Genomic DNA, 21,120 nt, shown 5'->3' on the forward strand with positions numbered 1-21,120 from the left:
CCAGGGAGGCTGTATTCAGAGCAGAGCAGCAGGTTTTCCTCCCCCCAGGCCTAGAAGTGAGTTCTTTCCAGGAATGGGGAGCAGCCCCTGTAAGGGTGCAGTCTGTTTTCCAGGGACGCCTGGACAGCCTTTTCCTGGAGCAGCCACATCTCCCTGCAGCCCCATGCCTCTAGCCACTGTGTTCTCTTGTTGCTTGTACATATGGTCAGAGGAATGGAAGGGAACAGCTTCACCTTTCTCAGCCTCTTGGTGGAGGGTGGCTACGATGAGGAGGAGGGCTAGGGCGGCCAGCTTGCCCTTCATCCTTCTGGTGGGTGACCAGCTGCAAAAACAGGGCTTGGCTGAAGACTCCTGGCTTCTCTGACTCCTTGAGCCTTGACCCTGAGGCTTCTTTATAAGAGGTCAGGAAGTCACAAGACAGGAAAAACAGAAGATTACACAAGACTCTTGTTTCTTCGGAATTCAGTGTCATACCATGATGACAATATGGGAACTGAATCATGAATTCAAAGAAAAGTAGAAGGCAGAGAATGACCCAAGGTTTCACAGTGGGCCTCTTTCTTGAGGATGGTGATGGGGGAGGCCCAGGCAGCCAGGGCTCCGGGGCAGACCCTGCCCTCGTTTCTGCCCCTCCCAGGTAGACAGGTTGGGTCTCCTCAGTGTAAGCTTAGTCTCAGATGTGGCCCGTGAGCTCAAGGCCTGGGTGACTGTCCCTGGTTCAGCAATTCAGGGCCCACCAGGACTGGTACGAGTGGGACACTGTGCTGTGCCTGCCCCAGCTCCAGGCCTGGAATGAGGGGAGCTGAGCCTTGAGAGGATCCTGGGAAGGCTGAGCCTCCCTGGCCAGTACAGAAGTCCCTCCCCTAGGCTGAGCTGCAGCCCCTCAGCCTCTTGCCATGCACAGGGAGCTCCATCAGATTCTTGGCAACTGGACTGGGTTGAACAGTGTCACTCCAAAATCCATGGCCACCCCGAACCTCAGAATGTGGCCTTGTTTGGGAATAGGGTCTTGGCAGATGTCACTAGCTAAGTTATTATGAGGGCATTCTGGATTAGGGTAGATCCTAAATCCAACGATTGGTGAAGGCTAAGTTTTTATTAGGACTTGTGCCAGAATGCATGAGGGTGCCATGGTCCTTAACGTCTCCCAAGAAGACAGTGTCTGTTCTCAGACCTGGCTGGAGGATTACAAAAGGAGGAGCAGCAAGCCCCTGGTGTGTATTTGGTTTTATTTCCAAAAATGACAGGGCTACCCCGGGGTCACACGCGTGGCATGACTCCACATTTCAACACTTATTTGAGGTGGTAACATCAGTGAATTCTACAGCCTACCTGCCAGAAGGCCCCCACTGCTTAGGAAAAGCAGACTCCGTAAGGCTTAATGAACAAGGCTGTGACCTTCAAACAACATTAGAGACATCTTTGCCTTCTCATTTTAACAGAGTCACCTCTCTCACTTGAGTGATTCTCAAAACATATGGATCCTTTTAACATACACACACACTTTTAAACAAAAATACCAAAGTTGGGATAATAAAATGGCTAAGGAGATTTAGGAAGCCAAGAACATAAAAGGAGAGACAAGTCATCAGATTATACAAATAAACATCTGAACTCCTCTGGCCATTCAGCTCGACATGCTCGCCCAAATATCCCTGTCACATGGCCCATGAGGTTTTCCTTTGGGATTCTGCAGCAATCAATAGCCACACTTGTCATTAAGATGGGTCCTGCCATTACCACTTTGGCCCTTGGGTGGGACCCACACAGAGGAGTCTGGATCATCTTCTGGATATGTAGAAGAAAGTGTTGGTGGAAGTTTGCTTGGTCTGGCAGCTTTCTTTTTCTTCAATTTATCACTGCTTTTTTTCATATTAATTATTTGATATTGAGGGTTCCTGGAGTAAAGCAGCTGTTTCACTAATTTCTTGATAATCTTTGTTCTGTTCCATCTTTGTTCTGTTCCATCATGTTTTCATGATTTTTTGTTTCTTTAGAATATGTGAGATCTGTGGGGCACTGGTTCCCTGACCTGCTTCTTCTGGCTGTACTTCCTGCCATAGCCTGTCACTTCCATCCTCATTTTTTCCTTCTCATGCTCCTCCTTTTTTTTTTTTTTTTTTTTCCTTCTCCTCCTCCTCTTCCTCCTCTTCTACTTCAGGCCCATCCTTCATTCTCATTAGAGTTAGAGGGAGTTCTGGATGCTTGGGGGTAACTTCCCTGCTGTTTCAGTTTTTAATTTGTATTTGCTTCCTCCTTTCCTGCCACCAAAGAGAGGCAACATAAGCTTTTTAGCTTTGTTTCCTTTATCTGTAGTCTGATTTTCAGTCTTTTTTAGTTCTGGAATCTCTGCTGGCTTTATAATTTTATCACTCCTTTACGTCTCTTGTTCTTTCCTTAGTTCAAAGTTTCTCAAGTAAAGTTTCTTCCGGGACACACCATCAAATGCACTCCCTGATTTCATTTCTGACATGAATACATCTAAAGAATCTAAGATGGTGACTCCGACAGAGCTTTGCTTGAGGCTTTCAGCCTCTCAGAAATTTCAGAGTTCCCTCCCAGAATTATTTAACTTTGCAACCAAAGACTCACAGCTCTCTGGCTTCTCATCAATCTTCCCAGACTTCTTCATTCGGTTTAGATGCTTCTTCTCAACCAGGCCAGTCTGATCAAGGAATGTGTCATCATCACTATTGTAAGTCTTCAACTTTCCAGTTCTTTGCTTTCCTTTTCTGAGATACTGCCTCTATTTTTTTAGGTTTACATACATAATATTTTGTTTTTATTTATTTGTTTTCATCATTTTAGTTACTCTGGCTAATAACCTTTCTTTCTACATTCTCCTCCAACCCTCTCTTTCCTGTGTTTTTCCTTTAAATCTGTAGAACTTACTTTATTATTTCTTTTTTTAAAAATTTTTTTAATTTTTAATTTTTTTTTCTTTCTTTTTTTATTAAATTATCTCAATGCAGCAATCCCAAAGTATCAAGGGTCCTACAGGCTTCCAGAGACCACTGGATCATGGCTTCCTTTTTCTTTCCAGAGTGAATGGCTTCAGTCACCATTTGTTTTCCAGTTGAATCATCAACAGGTAATCTCACCCTACAGAGCCAAGTGTGTAGCCCTGTTCATTAAATTCATATTCTAATTCTCCTTGGTCAAAAAACCCTTGGAGAGCCTTTTATGGATCCTTTATATAAAGGGCCTCCCTTTCCTGCTGAAACTCTAAGGCAACGGGGTTCTCTTCTGCCTGCCCCATAGCCTCTTCTCCCATTTCCCAGGTGCAGCCCATCTCATCGTCTTGACTGCTAGTATTTATCTTTCTTTCAGTGGTTCCTCTTCTTCATCTGAGTCTTCACCTAACATCTTCTCCAACCTCATTTGTTGCTCTTGCACAATTCCTTCAACTGCATTACTGTTAACTCGGCTTCTGCTTCTCCATCGTCCTCTGGTCCCTGAAGGATAAAGAGTCGAGTCTTGCATCCAAGGCCAAGGACATGCCCGATATGGACCCGACAGTACTTACAGGGTGGGATGAGGATTTTGTTGAGAAAAGTGCCATGGGTGCTTCCCAGATTGTGGAGGTTAAAGCCGGGCCCTTGGCCCTGCCCTCTCCATCGGGCCGGACGCCCTGTGCTACAGCACGGTGGGTACCGGGACCCTGAAGGGTGCTCCAGGCACACGTCACAGCTAGAAGCCACTGAACAAGCAGTGACTGTCCCTGTCAAACTGTGGGTGCTTAGGACAACGCTGCCTTCGGGGTCTCTAGGCTGTCAAGGACCGTGGCTGGGCCACCCCGCAGAGGCTCTCGGTAGAGGGGATCCCAGGCCAGGCAGCCCGGGAAAAGCCACTGCTGGGGGACACGGCTGCTCCTCCTGCGGGCTGCTGGCCTCCCTGCGCTCTGGCCGGGCCGGCGGGATGTCGGGCTCCCTGGAACGGGAGTCCTGCAGTGCCGCGGGCCTTTCTTCTTCCCGGTCTCAGGGTTCGGGGGGCTGGTGCCGTGGGCACCGGCAGGGCTGGCTTCTTGAAGTCCTCGTTGAATTCTAGCAAAGCCAGCGGCTCTGCTGGAGAGGGGACATCAGCCATCCCCATTCGGGTACAGTCTGGAAAGCTGGCACTTAGTGTTTTGCTAACAATTGTTCAGTATGATCTTAGATTTTATTAGTACTTTCGCTAGTGATGACAAAGCTTCAGTACATATCTTTTTGCATGTGTGTTGGTGTGTGAATGCTTAACCTGTATAGTACATATTTTAGCTTGCTCTCGCTCTCTCTACCAGTCTGGGTCAGTGTATGCTAGAAATAAATATCTACCACTGTGCTGATTAAAAGTGTATGCACATTTTTAATTTACACATATTTTGACGAATCACCTTCCAAAGACTTTGTAATAATTGCCCTCAAATCAACACGTTATGAGATTACCTAGTTCTCTGTAAATATTCTAGCACAGTTGCAATCAAGGTCTTTAATTATGATCCATGTGATGGGTAAAAAAAAAAAAAACCATTTCTCTACTTGTTTTGAATGTCTTTCATTGACTGTGACTGCTCACATTTTCCTAAATGTGATGCTTCTGACTTCCTTTGATTAAAATAATGTTATATGCATTGGATTTTTCTCCCTCTTTTCTTATTATTTATTAGTTTTGTTCATATTCATTTTCATTTTAAATAAATTCTAAGTGTCTATATATTTTAAAAAGCTAAGGAGAAAATAAGCCAGGGTGGTGCGTTGGGTGGGTGGCAGTACTTGATAAGATGATCAGGGGACCCACTCAGGAGGGAGGCCATGTCAGCTGGGACCTGCTTGTTAAGGAGCCAGGCCTGCACAGATCTGGAGGAAGTGTGTCCTGGGAGGGGGAACAGCAAATGCAAAGATCTTGAGGTGGGAAAGGGCTTGGTGCGCTTGAAGAATGGACAGAAGAGCAGGTGGCTGGAGAGGAGTGGTGAGGGTGATCGTGGCTGGAGATGAGATTCGTTGTCTAGTTTCTTTGGGTCTGGTCAGTCAACAGTTGGCACCATCATCGCATGCCCACGGGCGCTGTAGGGACTGACAAAGTCAGTGTGGCTCACGTTCCGGTAGGGCCCTGGGGAGCCATATCCTGGAGAGAGGCTGTCGTGGTGGGTGGATTGAACACGAGTGACTCTCAGGTGCTTTAAGGGAAAGCACAGAAGAATGCCATGGATTCTCCCCCCCCTGGACTTTGCTTTCCCTCCTCTAGGTAGATGGAAAGGGTCTGAGCTGCCCACTTCCTCCCAACAAATCAAGAGTGTAAGTGGCAGGGAACTGTGTCTCTACCCATCCCTCATAGGTTCAGAGAGAGGGAGAGAGGTGGAGTCTCCCACTGCAGACTGTAGGCTGCTGTGTGTGCACAGAAGGGGCAGAGAAAGAGCAGGCGGAGGGCGTTGGGTGGGTGGGGGAGCACATGTGTGGGAGGACTGGAAGAAGTGGGATTGTACTATGTCTCTGGGCTTCTATGTCGACTCCTGGGCTCCCGAAGCTAACTTACTGATGAAACTGAGTCATCTGCCTTCTCTGCTTTGGTAAGCAACATTCACATACCCCCACACTGGATCCTTAGCCTAGTTTGGCTGACTCTACTTCCCTATTCAAAGGAAAAGGGCTGGAGTGGGGGGAGGGGGACTTGGAGAGAATTAGGCTGAAGGAGTTTTGTTTGGTTTTGTTGTTGCACATTGTTGCATACAACAAAAGTGCAGGCTCATATTAGACTGTACATTAGTTTCCTGAACTTTACTGGTTTCTTGGATGATCTCAGGATAATTTTCTGAACTCCAAAAACCAGATCCTTTATCTACAGCTCTCTGCAGCAACCCTTCCCCAGATGTCCATTGCTGCCAGAGAAGGAAGTGGGGGTCAGTTTGACCTGGCTTGCCCTAACTGCACCAGTGCTGACTTGCATTGACCACCACTTCCTTTTTAAAGTACCAAGAAAGGATTTCTCAAGGAGAATTTCATAGGTACGGGATGTGGCCCAGAAGAGAGGTAGCTGCCCATTCCGAAGTCATGGAGTCCATCTGCCTCGACCCTTCTTTAATAGAAAGTTAGTTGCTGTTTGCTCATCTTTAGAATTCCACCACCTCTCTACCTCCTGAAAATCCACAACAGTCTGCATTCTTTTATTATAAAGTTTTCAAAATAATGTTTTGAATTTTATCCATATTGTATTTATCAGTAATCGGTTCCTTTTGGTGCTGAATCCTGTTAGATTGAATGGGTGTACAATGTTGTTATAATGCTTATTTTGAAAACATGAATTTCTTCACATGTGGTTGATATATTAGCAAACAATTTGAGCATAGCATAAATTCCACCATTCGCTTATGTGCAACTTCATTCTCAAGAAACACTAGGTGAATAAGCTCTATCAGAATACAGAAAATGTACACATATACACACCTCAAACACCAATCAGCTACCTCAGTTCACCATGTGTGTTATGAGCTACATGCATCCACAAGTGGAGTTCTAACCTTCTGTCCAAAAGCATCCTACCAAGCTATCTTTTCCCCGGTACTCTTCTGCAAACCGACTGGGCTTGAGTAGGCTGTATCTTCATTAAACCTACAAATCTCCTCCCAATTGCCTTTCGCTACAACTTGCACTGCTCGTGAGAGTGCCCTTTGGTTTGAACTTCTCCATGCTATTGCAAACGAAGTCAATTCATTTGAGAAGAGGCATAATCTATGAACCAGGACTCCAGAATTGGGAGTGGGGACAATGGAAAGCTTCTCTATGAGTGACACCCAACTCTAGGAGATGAGTGCTTAGTGGAAAGGGGACAGCAACCTGAGGTCCTCTTGACTTGCCTCTCCTGGCAAAGAACCAGTGTCTTATGGGCTGGAGCAGGGGTGATCAGGGCTCTAGAGTTCTCAGTATGTTGCACCCAAGATAGAGCCTCCATTGCACAGGTGGGACTTGGTGGATGAGAGCCCCCACCTCTCAACTGTCCTCACCTAGGATTTAACCTCAGCGATAGGTAGCAGAGAGCAGGATGAGAAATGCTGAAGCCCTTCTTCTCCTCAGAAGAAAGCCCTTTAACGGGGGCTGCGGGGGAAGGGGAGCCCTAGGTTCTTGACTGCAGAAGCCTGGAGGGAGTTTCCATGCTGCTGAGCTGGAGAGGGGAGGGAAGGAATGGTCTTGGTTCCAATCCCATGACTTTCACTTTTCTTACTGAATTTTCACAGATGTACTTGAATAGATATTTCTTCATTTGCTCTTTGCCTTTTGGGCTATTTCTGGAGGCGATAACTGGTTGTTTTTTTAACAAATAATTTTCATGAGTTTAATTGGGGAGTGGGTCATGCTGTCATACCAGAAGTTGTTCTCCAACTGCAGCTACTTTCAAGGAAATGTGTTTTTACTCACTTCTGTGTACTGGTAAAATTTTCTATTTTTCTTTGGTGTAATGTATTTTATAATCACATGTCTAAATGTGGCTTTCTTTTTACTTATCCTTCTTGGTTTTTTGGGGGCTTATTGAACTTTTGAATTGATGTCTTTCATTAGTTTTGTAAAATTTTTAGCAATTATCTCTTCAGATACATTTGCTGTCTCTCTCTTGTCTCTCATTTTTGAATTCCAATTAACAAGATGTATGTTCTCTTAGCCTCTCATACATATTTTCTATCCTTCTGTTTCTCCTTACTTCATTTTGGCCTGTCTTCACTATATCAACTTTTCTTCAGTTTTCTCCTGTTTTTAAAAGATTTATTTTTTATTTTATTTTATTTCTCTCCCCCCCGCCCCAGTTGTCTGCTCTCTGTCCATTTGCTGTGCTTTCTTCTTTGTCCACTTATTCTTGTCAGCGGCACCTGGAATCCATGTTTCTTTTTGTTGTGTCATCTTGCTGTGTCAGCTCTCCCTGTGTGTGGCGCCATTCCTGGGCAGGCTGCACTTCTTTAGCGCTGGGCGGCTCTCCTTACGGGGTGCACTCCTTGCACATGGGGCTTCCCTATGTGGGGGACACCCCTGCATGGCAGGGCACTCCTTGCATACATCAATCAGCACTGCGCGTGTGCCAGCTCATCACACAGGTCAGGAGGCACTGGGTTTGAACTTTGGATCTCCAATGTGGTAGGCGGATGCCCTATCCACTGGGTCAAATCCACTTCCCTTTTCTTCAGTTTTTAATCCTCTCTTTTTGTTTCAGTTATTGCATTTTTTATTTTTATTTTTTATACCAATGTCACAAGTTACTGAGTTAACATGAGAGAAAACTACAATAACAATAAATCTTCTTTGGTCAGCAGTACAATCCTCTTTATTTTTGATCATTCCTTAATCTGAGGTATTTGGGACAATGTCCACTCTGCTTCAATCTGGGAAGAGATATAGATATTATGTGGCAGAGAAAAGAAATTGTTTTGCTTGCAGATGAAAATTACTCCTTGCTTTTGAGATGGGGCTGCTCCATCATCATCCTTTTGTTAGTTGTTCAGGGCAAGCCCAAGGAACTGGAGATAGGAGCTGGCCACAAATCTGCTGGGTTTCAGGACTCAACAGTATAGGAACAATCTGTAGACTTTTAAGTCTCTAAGAAATATACTTAACAGGTAAATTGAAAATTATAGGTTCAAATAAAAGGAGTAGCAGAATCATGATTAGGGGATTTATAAATGCATATAACTATGTTTTATTGGGGAAATAGATTTCCATATATTCTCAAATAAGACCCACCAAGGGGGTGTTGATTTCATGAGGCCATGTGGCTTGCCTGTGGTACCCAGACGTCCCTAGGGCCCGCAGGTGCACTTCTGTTTGAAGTTTTGTTTGCTGTGGCAGTTTGTGATGTCTGGTTGAGACCTGCATAAGCATAACCTCTGGAATGAGCTTCTGACTCACTTTGAAATCTCTAAGCCATAAAGACTCCATTTTAATGAATATTTTTCCTTTTGGCCAAGGTCTTTCTCCAAATGCATTGCTGATGCTTGGTAATAATCTCTCAGTGCCAGGAAGGCATGTCCCACATCCGGGGGGAAGGGGGGAGGAGAAGTGAGTTTATTTGCAGAGATTGGCTTAGAGAGAGGCAAAACAATTGAGTAACAAGGAGGATTTCAGGAGGTAATGCTTAGGCATTAATTCTAATCAGGCTTAGTTTCATTATTATAGGAATAAGGTTCATAAATGCAAGCATTGAGATAGAGGGCATGGCTTATTGACCTGTTTTCTTTTATTAGGCAGGGCTTATCAAGTATTGCATTTTTAGGTTCTAGAATTTCTTTCCCAAATGGGCAATGATATTCATTAGAGTTTCCAGTTTTCTGCCAAAAAATTCCAAGTGTCCAGAAATTCCAGGCATTCATTGCACTTGTAACCTGGGATCATGTTAAAATTTTGCAGGGTTTATGATATTCTGGTCTACCCAGGTGTCTGAAGCTGGTCTCCTGTCTATTCAAGCTGTTCACTTCTCATTTTACTTTTATCCCTATAGTACCAGTCCAAAGCAGAGTATGGTATCTTTTTTTTTTTTTTTTAATACTTAGATTATACAAATGACACATAAAATTAGAAGATGGTATCTTGAGGTCCATATGCTTGCACAAACCTGTACTCTTGTTTTCCCTCTAGTCTTTCGAGGCTGTGAAATGTTCAGCTCACTCTCTCATCCTCCTCTTCTGGTTTGCAATTATCCTTATTACAGAAGAAGCCTAGAATGTCAGCTGCACATCTTTGGATTTCTGTCCTGTCTGGGATCGCAAACCAACAATTCCTTACTAATTTTTAGTTTTAGGATGCCTTTATTAAGTTGTTTTTTAAAAAATGTTTAGTTTGCTTTTTTAGTTGTTTTCAATTTTGTCCAAATCACTTGGTCTGCTATCACCAGAAGCAGCAATCATATTTTCTTTCTTTCACTTTCCTTGTACCCAAGCTAGTTAGTATATACCGAACTGCCTCATTATCTGCCATTTTCATTCCCAAGCTTACCTTACCCAATGTAGGTGAAATATCCTTTCTGACAGTGGTATAAGAGAATTGTGTGGGAAAGGGAACATTTTTCTTTTAAGTGTAAAATATTTGTTTAACCCCTAACTGCTTAGTATGGGGTTTCCTTTTCCTCATTTATTTATTGTTTGTATGTGAAGGTTATTACCCCTCTGTCAATTATATGCATGACAAATATCCATTCCCCAAATTATAGGGAATGAGGTAGAGCTGTTCTGGAATCCTTACTTGTGTGGCACTATTCTGGGGTTAAATCTTCATCAATAATTTTTTTTCTCCTTTGTTCTCAAGCTTTAGGCAATGTTACTGCTGTCTGTCTCCCTGAATTTTTTATACAATAATGCAAGATTTTGAGAGGACTTCCCTGTTGAATAAAAGAAAGTCCAAGAATTGGGAATGGACATACCCTCAAGGGTGAACAGCCCCTTGAGAGAGATGGCAGGACAGGCCCCTCCATATCCACTCTGACCCCTCAATCACTTTGTCTATAAACCAAGACGGGGAGAGTGGGAAGGGGAGATAATTGGCCCCAATACAAACTTCTGTTAATCCTCTACTCAAGTAAATCAAGAGAAGGGATTTACCTTGGAAAAAGAATTATGTGTAACAATTTGTCTGTAAGAAGGGAAGAATTTCTACTCATTCTCAAGTTGAGACTTGTTCATGGGCACCAGACATTTGCTATGCTGACAGCCTCTTGAGACAGTGGAAATGGCTGGGCAGGGAGACTGGTATTGCATGGGCTTGATACAAAAGAACAAATTGATTTTGCATCAGCTGATGTGCTGGGAGATAGTGGAGGTCTGAGCCATCTTGCCTTATCCAAGAGGATGGTCCTTGCTTACCTAGCAAATGTGAGCACGGCCACATTGAGAGGTGCTTTCCTAGTGGTGGTTTAAGAGTGAAGAACTGGATCTGGGCTGTAGGTTAGATCCCAGCACTACCAGGGGTGTGACTTTAGGCAAGTTTCTTAAACTAGTTGAAACTCTGGTTTCCTCATATGTCAAAAGGAGCTAATAAGAGTAGTACAGTATGTATCAAACTCTATACAACCAAGTCAGAGCTTCCTAAAGGTAATTCAGGAAACCACTGAAAATATTTAAGAGACTTAAAAAAAAAAATACCTAGGAGACTTTTAAAATAGGTTTTCTCTTCTATTCGGAGGAAAAACTTTAAGGTGTGTGTAGGTCACTTAATCTCTGAATATCTTTGCCTGTAGGTCTCCCATTGAATACATTAGTCATTATTAATCTGCCTATTTAAAAGGCCCCTGTTTGAACTCTCATGCTTTGAAAACCTGTCTACTCTTCTAGAAGATGCATTGAAAGTGCCACATTTCATTTCTGTGTGATTTCTGTTAGTAGCGCTCTGGAATTATTTTAGTTAAGTCACTTTAGATATAACATTTATCATCACTGTGGATCCAATTGCCAGGTTATCAGTCCAGTTATCAGTATTTTGAAGGAATACATTTTGAAAGGTGGAAAGGAATACATTTTGGAAGGAAAGGAATACATTTTGTAAAACGTAATTATGAGGTTCATGATTGAACTTTAACTAGCAGGAGTTTTAAGGATGTCGTTTAAACTTTTTTTTAAACAGTTAAGGGAATTACCAGAGAGTGAGAAAAACTGAGCTTGCCAAGCAAGGATTTCATTGTAGATTTTGTCTTTATCAAATGAACCTAAAGGAGCAAGTTAAAATTTGAATGCCTTTTTCCACATCCAATTCTTGCTGTTTACATTTTTTTGTTGATCCACCTTCATAGCTTTTTAGCAGGTGTGTGTTGAATACTTCTGTTTCATGGTCAAGACAGAATCAGAGGCCATGGATACTGACAACTGATTTGTCTGTTTTCTTCTGTCTATCTCCATGACTATAACATCTACTGCCTCATCTTGATTTATAAGTAAAACCTGGAAAGCCTACGAACATAAGTCTTTTGTGGTTTATCTAGGAGCAATACAAAAATATTGCTGTTATTTTTAGAGAAAAAAAATCAATTCTGTAAATTTTATTTCAATCTGAAAAAAAACATGATTTTTTTTTTTTTTTTTTTTTTTTAGTGTATACAACCCAGTGGTGCTTTGAAGACCTGTCAATGAATGCAAAGCTGTTGGCAGAGACTGGGACTCACAGTAAGCACTTGAAAACTGTTAGTCTTTGTGGATGACAGAGCTTAATTTACAAAAATGCATAAAGATGCATGACAGAATGCCTTGCTTTGGTGTTCATTTAAATGGTGTATGCTCCTGGCCAATGTGCATTTTCATTTATTTTGAATACCTCACTTCTTTCTCTGCCTAGAGGAATGTATCGCTAGCCTAAGCAGTTGTCACAGGAATAACATTCATCCTCTTTCCTTTGTCTTCCCTTCCTGCTCAGATGCCCTGAGTCAAGTCTTCTCCTATTACTCCTCCCAACCAATTAGCCTGATTTGTCAGGAAAATAAAACCAAAAGAAAAGCCAGAAGTCCAAGGTTTATTACATGATGAAAAGCATCTTTATTACTTTGATATTTTTTAACAGAGTAAAGGGCTCAGAAAAACTCTAAGTATTTGTTGATGGATTTTGTCCAAGGTCTACCTAGAAGGAGGAGCAGAGCTAATCAATATCACCTTGAATATGAATTAACCACTGTGTGATTGACTAGGACGGGGGTTGGTAATAAAAGAGTATCGTATAATTCCTCAGAGAAGGCATTCAATGAGGGACCTGGGAGAGGGGGTTCTGAAGTTACATGGTCCCTGCTCCCCAATCCACCCACACCTCTCACTTGTTCCTCTGGGCTCCCCAGACATTCTGATCCAGGTCTTCGATGTATTCCTGGACCCAGGCATCACTGGGATTGGCACAGATGTGACGTTTCCTTCTGGTGAGAAATCTGTGGAGGACAAAAGTGTTACGTGGAGGAGTGAATAGGGCATCCTTGACTAACTGTGGCTCCTTCATCCCTCCCTCAGTCCCAGGCAGCTCAGGGCTCATTCACTTGATCAGGGAATTGTGCTCCAAATCCCAGGGGTCCCTGGACCTTCCCTGAGTGATTTACAGAGATTCCCTCAGGCTCCCTCTTTTCTGCTGTCTCTTCCCCTCCTCTCTTCCCTCTACTTCTGGACAGGTCCTTCTTCAGACCCCCAGCCCATGTCAGGAGACAGCCCAGTGGCCTCTCTCAGTGTCCTGCACCTGTGACAGGGGCAGGGCTTTTCCAGGCAGTGCCTTATCCACCAGCTGGTGCACCTGGGAGCTGCTCCCCACTCTCTTGTGAACATTCACTCCCCAACATGTCCTTTCTTTCCCCAGAGGTGGGCCGAAGGATTGTACTCACACAACACCAGGACTGGTGCACTGGATGCTGGTCACGAAATAGTCAGCTACAAATATGCGGGGGATTCGCCGGGAGGTATAGGAGAAGCAGCAGATGGGTTGGGTGTGAGCCGTGTCTGTGAGGGATCAAGGACAACAGGAGTCATTGCTGAGGACAGGCAAGGCGGGGAGGGTCAGGAAGAAGTGGCGAGAGACAGCTGAGTTGTGCTGAGGGTTGGAATAAAAAGAAGCTAGAAATAATTTGGTTTTCCCCCCATTAATTTTCCTAGATTTCTTTTGTTTTTCCTCTCCATTTTGGTCTTGAGCTTATGCTAGAGGAGACCTGCTCCCTTGATAGTCTGTTCCCTTCTCCTCTCTTCAGGGAATTTTTTTTCCTGTCCATTAAATTGTAAGATAGGTGAGTGACAGTAGGGGCCAATCTTAGAAGTCATCCAAAGGGCGGAACTCTTGGGAATCTTGAAGGTAATTCTAAACTTTAGCACGAAGGAAACTAAATAGACTTAGATTGTATCTCATGTTAATAACCCCCTAAGTTGAACTTCAATGATTTCATCTAAAAAGTGAGATAAAACCTCCCCAACCCCCATCCTGCAGCCCAGATCAATAGACCCCTTTTAAAAGAGAACCCTCTTGAGGAAAATGACCGTGTCATTCTGAAACCCCATTCAAAGACCTCTAATTCCACCTGGGGGTTCTCAGGTCACAGCACTTGGAAGATGTGGTCAGACTTCTGGCCAGAGAGTAGGGAACAACTGTTAAAGGAAAATGGACAGACTCACCTTGACCAGAGGAGGAGTCTGGTAAGCAGAGGGCTGTGGTGCAAAGGACAAAGAGGATAGCCACGAGGACCTTCATGGTGCTGGACAGGCAGAAGAATGTGGGCAGAACAGAGATGGGCCTGGAAACTCACAACTGCTGGCTTCTCTCAGGGGCCTGAGCTATCTCCCCTCCCTTTATAGGCAGCCCTGGGTCATGGGAACATGGAAATTGGAGGTGCCAAGGCTAGGAGTGGTAAACAGAGTGATGTCATGTGAGCTGTACAACCCAGGGTTGCCTGTGGTTATTAGGAGGGTTTAGGGAAACATTTGCTCATTTGGTTGGGCACCATGAGGAAGTTGCTTCTCCAGAAGGGTGACCAGGAGTTGGAATCATGCTTAGCTGTTTCCTCCTCACATGACAGACCTATGAATTGAGTGGTCCCAACCTCCTTCCATAGAGCAGAATGTTCTGATAGACTCCCACAACTGACAGTACAAATGTGACTCGTGTAATAATACCTCTGAATCTCAAGCAGCCTAAGCCCAACGTAACCATACCCTAGACAGACAAAACAGATTTGGGAAATCTGCAGGCACAAGAATGGTAAAAGCTGGGTTAGCCTTTAGGAACCGCTCCATTTGCCAAATATTCATTCATTTCAGCATTGGATGAGAGTCAACAGCTTTAAAGTATTCATAGTCTTTGAACAAGAAAATGCACTTCCCAGACTTTATCCTAAGGAAATGAACCCACAAAAAGAGAAAAATTTAAGGACAATAGTTAGCTTGGTTTATTTAGGATCAAATAATTGATACCAAATTACGTACTCTACAATGTTGAAATAATAAAGTAAATCCACTGATGGGCCATTAACCAGCCTCTTATACAAATAGAATCACATGCAAATACTTGCTTTTTAGTATTAAATATTAATGAGCAAGACAGAAAACTTCACACATAATTTTTATGAATCTTTTTAATACACTTTATTTTTAGAGCAGTTTTAGGTTTGCAGAAAAATTGCATAAAAAGTATAGAGTTCCCATATATCCCTCCCCCAACACACATAATTTCACCTATTATTAACATCTTGCATTAGTGTGGTAGCACTTGTGAGATTTGATGAGCCGGTATTTATACATTATTAATAACCAAAGTCCATAGCTAACGTCAAGGTTAGCTCTTTGTATATACAGTTCTACGGGTTTTGACAAATGTGTAATATTATGTTATCTACCATGAATCATTGTACAGAATAGCTTCACTGCCCTAAAAATGCACTGGGCGCCACCTATTCATCCCTAACTTCCACCCAACTACTCCAGCTCAGGATAACAACTGATCTTTGACTGTCTCCATAGTTTGGCCTTTCCCGTACTGACATATAGTTGGGCTCAACAGTATGTAGCCTTTTTAGGCTGGCTCTTTATTTGAGAACCCGTATTGAACATTCCTCTATGGTTTTTTTAATGGCTTGATAGTTCATTTCTTTTTACCATTTGTTTATCCATTCACCCATGGAAAGTGATCTCAAGTGCTTTCATTTTTTGCAATTATGAATAAAATTCCTATAAACATTAGAGTGAATGTTGTGCTTTTTTGGTGTGGACATAAGTTTTCAACTCTTTTGGGTAAATAGGAGTGCAATTGCTGAATCAATTGGTAAGTCTGTGTGTAATTTTGTAAGAAACTGCCCAACTGTCTTCCAAAGTGGCTGTACCATTTTGCATTCCCACCAGCAATGAATGAGGGTTCCTGTTGCTCCATATCCTCATCAGCGTTTAGTATTGTCAGTGTTTTGACTTTTAGCCATTCTAATAGGAGTGTAGTAAAGCATCATTGTTGTTTTAATTTGCAATTCCTTATTGATATATGACATTGAGTATATTATTGTATGCTTATTTGCCATCTGTATATCGTCTCTGGTTAGGTATCTATCTATTCAGCTCTTTTGCCCATTTTTAAATTGGGTTGTTTGTTTTCTTATTATTGAGTTTTAAGAGTTCTTTGTGTATTTTGGATTCATGTCCTTTGTCAAGTCCTTTGTCAGATATGTGTTTTGCAAATATTTTTTACCATCTATGTCTTTTCATTTTCTTAACAGTGCCCTTCACAGAAAGACATTTTTAATATTAATGAAGTTCAACTTACCAATTTTTTCTTTCATGGATAGTGCTTTGGGGGTTGTATCTAAGAAGTCATTGTCAAACCCAAGGTCACCTGGATCATCTCCTGTTTTCTTCTGAAAGTTTTACAGTTTTGTGTTTTACATTTAGGTCTGTGATCTATTTTGAGTTGGTTTTTGTGAAAGGTGTAATGTCCTGAAATTAATATATGAATTGCAATCCCAATTAAAAACACAATAGACTTTTTTGGTAGAAATTGATTCTAAAATTCATATGGAAATGTAAAAAAATTAGCCTAGCCAAAACAACGTTGAAAGGGCAGAACAGGGAAGTGGACTTGGCCCAGTGGATAGGACGTCTGTCTACCACATGGGAGGTCCACGGTTCAAACCCCGGGCCTCCTTGACCCGTGTGCAGCTGGCCCACGCACAGAGCTGATGAGCGCAAGGAGTGCCCTGCCACACAGGGGTGTCCCCGTGTAGAGGAGCCCCACACACAAGGAGTGAGCCGTGTAAGGAGAGCCGCCCAGTGCGAAAGAAAGTGCAGCCTGCCCAGGAATGGTGCTGCACACACGGAGAGCTGACGCAGTGGGATGATGCAACAAAAAGAAACACAGATTCCACAGCCGCTAACAACAACAGAAGCGAACAAATGGAAGAGCATGCAGTGAATGGACATTGAGAACAGACAACTGGGGCGGGGGGGAGGGTGGGAAGAGAAATAAATAAAATAAATCTTAAAAAAAAAGAGGGGGCAGAACAAAGTAGGAGAACTATTGCTGATTTAAAAACTTATTATAAAACTATAGTAATCAAGACAGTGTGATAGTGATGTTGAGACAGACAGACACATGGATCAACGAACAGAAAGAAGAGTCTGGATATAGACCCACACATATATGGACAGATGATTTTCAATAAAAGAGTAGTCATTTCATTAAATGGTGTTGGAAAAACTGGATAGCCAATTTTTATCCATACCTCATCCCATGTACAAAAATTATCTCAAAATGTGTCATAAATAAAAAAGCTAAAACTACATATCTTTTAGAAGAAAAATAGGAGAAAACCCTTGTGAGCTTGGTTTGGGGAAAGATTTCTAAGATAGGTGCCAAAGCATGGTCCATAAGTGAAAAAAAATGCATAAAATTAACATTATCAAATTTAAAAACAAATTATTCTTTGTAAGACCCTGTAAAGGGAAGCAGATGTGGCTCAAGCAGTTGGGCACCCACTTACCACTGGGAAGTCCAGGGTTTGGTTCCCACTGCCTCCTAAAGAAGATGAGCAAGACAGTAAACTGATGTGATGGGCTGGCGCAGCAAACTGACACAATAAAATGATGCAATAAGATGGTGCAACAAAGAGAAACAATGAGGAAACACAGTGAGAAACACAACAAGCAGGGAGCAGAGGTAGCTCAAGTGTTTGGGCACCTTCATCCCACATGGGAGGTCCTGGGTTCGGTTCCTGGTACCTTCTAAAAAGAAGACAAGCAGATACAGAGAGCACACAACAAACAGACACAGAGAGCAAGTAGCAGGTGCAAGCAATGAGGTGTGGGTGGGGGGATAAATAAATTTTTAAAAAAATCTTAAAAAAAAACGCTGTGAAGAGAATGAAAGGACAATTCCTAAACTGGGAGAAAATGTTTGGAAGTCATCTCTCTGATAAAGGCCTTGTATCCAGCATACTTAAAACTCTCAAAATTCAACTGCAAGATAACAAACAACCTAATACAAGGGGCAAAATATTTTAGCAGACACTTAACCGAAAAAGATATATATATGTCAAATAAGCACATGAGATGATATTCAACATCATTAGTCATTAGGTAAATGCAAATCAAAACCACAATGAAATGCTCCTTTAGGCCTATTAGAATGGCTGCAATGAAAAAGCCTGACTGTACCAAGAACTGGTGAGGATATGGAGGAAATGCTGGAAATATAAAATAGAAACACTTATTTGGAAAAAAGTTTGATAGATTCTTCAAAAGTTAAACATTTGCCTATTTTATAATTTCCTCATTCTGTTTCTAGGTATTTACTCATCAGAAATGAAAGTATACATCCATTTAAATTTTTTTGAAAATTGTATATCCAGAATATTTTAAAACTGCAGACAAGTGTTCATAGCAGCTTTATGAAATAATCAGACTGAATGAAAGAAGCCAGACAAAAATGCATATCCATTTATATAAATCCATTTATATAAAATGTATATCCATTTATGTAAAATTCTAGAAAGTGCAAATGAACCTACAGGGATAGGAGGTGTATCAGGGGTTGCCTGGGGATGGGAGGGGGGAGAGGACACTGGAGAGGGGCCTATAAATGGGCACAAGGAAACTTTTGGGGGTGGTGGATATGTTAATTATCTTGATTGTGGTGGTGGTTTGGTGTATACAAATTGTAAAATTTAGATATGTGCAGTTTATTGTACATCAATTATACATCCATAAAGCTGTTATTTTAAAAAGTAATAAAGAAAAAGAAAAAAATTCAGCAGAAGGGAATGGACTTTGCATTGGTACATCCTGGTTGTCCACACGGCGGTGGTGAGAGGGCTTGGCAGGGCTTCACCCTTCTTTACACCCAAATATTCCCTCCCTATCTTAGTTTTCCAGGGCTGCTACGACGGACACAGGGGGCTTAAACAACAAGAATTTACCGCCTCCTGGTTTTGAGGCTGGCTGTCCAATGTCAGTGCATTAGTAGCTTGCAATCTCCTGGAGTCCTCAGCGTTCAGGCAACCTTCCATCGCGTGGTGAAGGCTCGCTCCTGTCTGCTCCTCTGATTTCCTCTGACTTCTAGTTTCCTCTGGTTTCGGGCACCTGCATCCATGTCCAATTTCCTTTGCTTGTAAGGACTTTGGCCGTATGGGTTAAGGCCCACCCTGATTCAGACTGGCCTCATCTAAGTCGGATCTTTGAAAATCCTCTTCACAAATGAGTGCATACCTTAACTAGTAACAACATTTTGAAATATCCTATTTACAGATGGGTTCACACTCATGGGACAGGGGTTAGGGCTTGAACATATCTTTATGGGGAGGGGAGAGGGGCTGTGATTCAATGCCCAACACCTCCCAAGCCACTTGGTCACCTGTGCATTCAGTCTGAAACCATCCTTACCTGCTCCTGGTAAAATTAATTTCTCCTTTCTAACAACTGGTTAGAGAGATTATTAATTTCAAAATTGGGTGAGCTGTTTTGGATTCCCCACTTATGTGGCAGAGTTAAGTCTCCTTTGACAAATAATTCTGTTTTTCAACATTAAGCTTTGTAACAGCTCTCTCCCTGCAGGTTACTTAAAACTCATGGAGACTGTTTTCACACTGTCATGTGGTGGCAACAAGCAGGTATATTCTTAGTGTCATCATGAAGATTCAGTGAGAATCTGCAAGTAAGGCTCTTAGCACAGAGACTTGCACCACCTACACCTTCAACAAATCCCACCCATTATTCTAAGAAAGCTTAACTTAGGAAAAGTGTTTACATATACATGACAGAATTTTTCCTTCCTAGGGCATGTAATATAGGATTTGACTATAAAATATTGCTTCGGTTTCAAATTTCCAGGGATCCAAATCCGCATAAAGCTGATTGTTCTTGTAATGACTTGTATTCCCTTTCTCTTGTCCTTCCTTCACTTCCCAATTCATTTTCACCCCAATCTTCGTTCCTCCTAACCAGACAGCTGATTTGTCAGAAAAATGAAACCAACAAAATAGCCAGAAGTTCAATGCTTATGAAACCAAGAGCATCTTTATTATTCTGAAAGCTAAAATAACTTCTCCCAAGTTATCAATCCAAGGGCAGTGCTGGAGACATCAAGGTAAACGAGGGCATCGTGCCCCAGGCAGGAACAAACGGCAAGACCGTTCCCTGAGGGCTGGGTGGGCTGAGCAGTGAGCCCAGAAAGAAAGGGAGCTGACTTTGCCAAGCAGTGCTATGCGCTGAAGATCGGGGAGCATGTCCCCTCCGCCCTTGCCGTCATGGGGAAGCCTATGTGATGGCCTGTTACCCCAGCTTCTGCCAACAGAATGGCACTGCGCCCGTCGTGGAGCCAGAGATCCTCACCTATGGGGACCGGGGCTTGAAGCGCTGTTGCATGGAACCGAGAACGTGCTGGCTGCAGTTTAAAGGCTCTGAGCGACCACCACGCCTGTGTGGGAACACTTTGCTGAAGCCCAATATGGGGACCCCAGGCCACGCCTGCACCTAGAAGTTTTTTCCGACGAGATTGCGGGGTCAACTGACACAGCACTGCGCCGCACAGTGCGCCCGCTGTCCCTGCAGCCGCCTTCCTACCTGGAGGGCAGAGTGAGGAGGAGGCCTCCATCAACCTCACTGCCATCGACAAGCGCCCCTCCCGAAGCCGAGCGCCCCGACCTTCTCCTGTGGCCGAGCCCTGCAGCCTCTGACCTGAAGGCCTGGGATGGGAAGAGGAACCTGAAGGCTGCCCAGGAAGAGCGCGTCCAGTGAGCCCTGGCCAGGGAAGGTACACCCCAGGCGAGCCGGCCGGCACCGCAGCTCTTCGTCTCCGACCATGCCCGCCAGGTGGAGGTGTTCTAAGGCTGCCCCTGCCTGCACTCACTCTTGAGCAGGGACCTCACCCGGGGCTCCGGGCTGCCCTTCCCATCACTCTTGCCTGCTCATGACATCGGGGTGTGGGGGTGTCTGCATATGCCAACTCCATCACTCTTTCTAGCCCTCTGCCAATAATCAGCTATTTAAGGGGGGAGGGGGTGGGGAGAGAACCCATTGCAAGGCTCAAATATTCAGTAAGTATTTACTGACGGTCACAGCCCCTGCCCAGATGGAGGTGACAACCACTGGCAACACCCTGAAATTGAGCCAGTCACTTTATCATTGACTCAGGTGGTGGCGGGCTGAGTAAGAAGGTGTCACATAATTTCCCAGAGTAAATTTGTAACCAGTTC

General features: G+C 43.3%; 1 protein-coding gene and 3 pseudogenes across 1 annotated transcript; 1 reads left to right on the forward strand and 3 right to left on the reverse strand.

The window, feature by feature from the left end:
- Positions 1 to 1,699: 1,699 nt before the first annotated feature.
- LOC101446881 (kanadaptin-like) lies at positions 1,700 to 2,750 on the reverse strand (annotated as a pseudogene).
- Positions 2,751 to 2,963: 213 nt separating this feature from the next.
- On the reverse strand, positions 2,964 to 4,092 carry LOC139436175 (kanadaptin-like; annotated as a pseudogene).
- Positions 4,093 to 12,445: 8,353 nt separating this feature from the next.
- On the reverse strand, positions 12,446 to 14,234 carry LOC101441498 (C-C motif chemokine 3-like). The gene is made up of 4 exons (XM_058283184.2): positions 14,069 to 14,234; positions 13,291 to 13,405; positions 12,742 to 12,849; positions 12,446 to 12,551 (listed from the first exon to the last, which is right to left on the reverse strand). Exons 1-4 carry the CDS (start codon positions 14,142 to 14,144, stop codon positions 12,548 to 12,550), a joined length of 303 nt encoding a protein of 100 aa, XP_058139167.1. The 5' UTR covers positions 14,145 to 14,234; the 3' UTR covers positions 12,446 to 12,547.
- A 3,822-nt stretch (positions 14,235 to 18,056) lies between these two features.
- On the forward strand, positions 18,057 to 20,847 carry LOC101447310 (fructose-bisphosphate aldolase A pseudogene; annotated as a pseudogene).
- Positions 20,848 to 21,120: the final 273 nt, after the last annotated feature.

This window comes from Dasypus novemcinctus, chromosome 21 (genome assembly GCF_030445035.2).
Source record: "Dasypus novemcinctus isolate mDasNov1 chromosome 21, mDasNov1.1.hap2, whole genome shotgun sequence".
In the NCBI taxonomy this organism is placed as follows: Eukaryota; Metazoa; Chordata; class Mammalia; order Cingulata; family Dasypodidae; genus Dasypus; species Dasypus novemcinctus.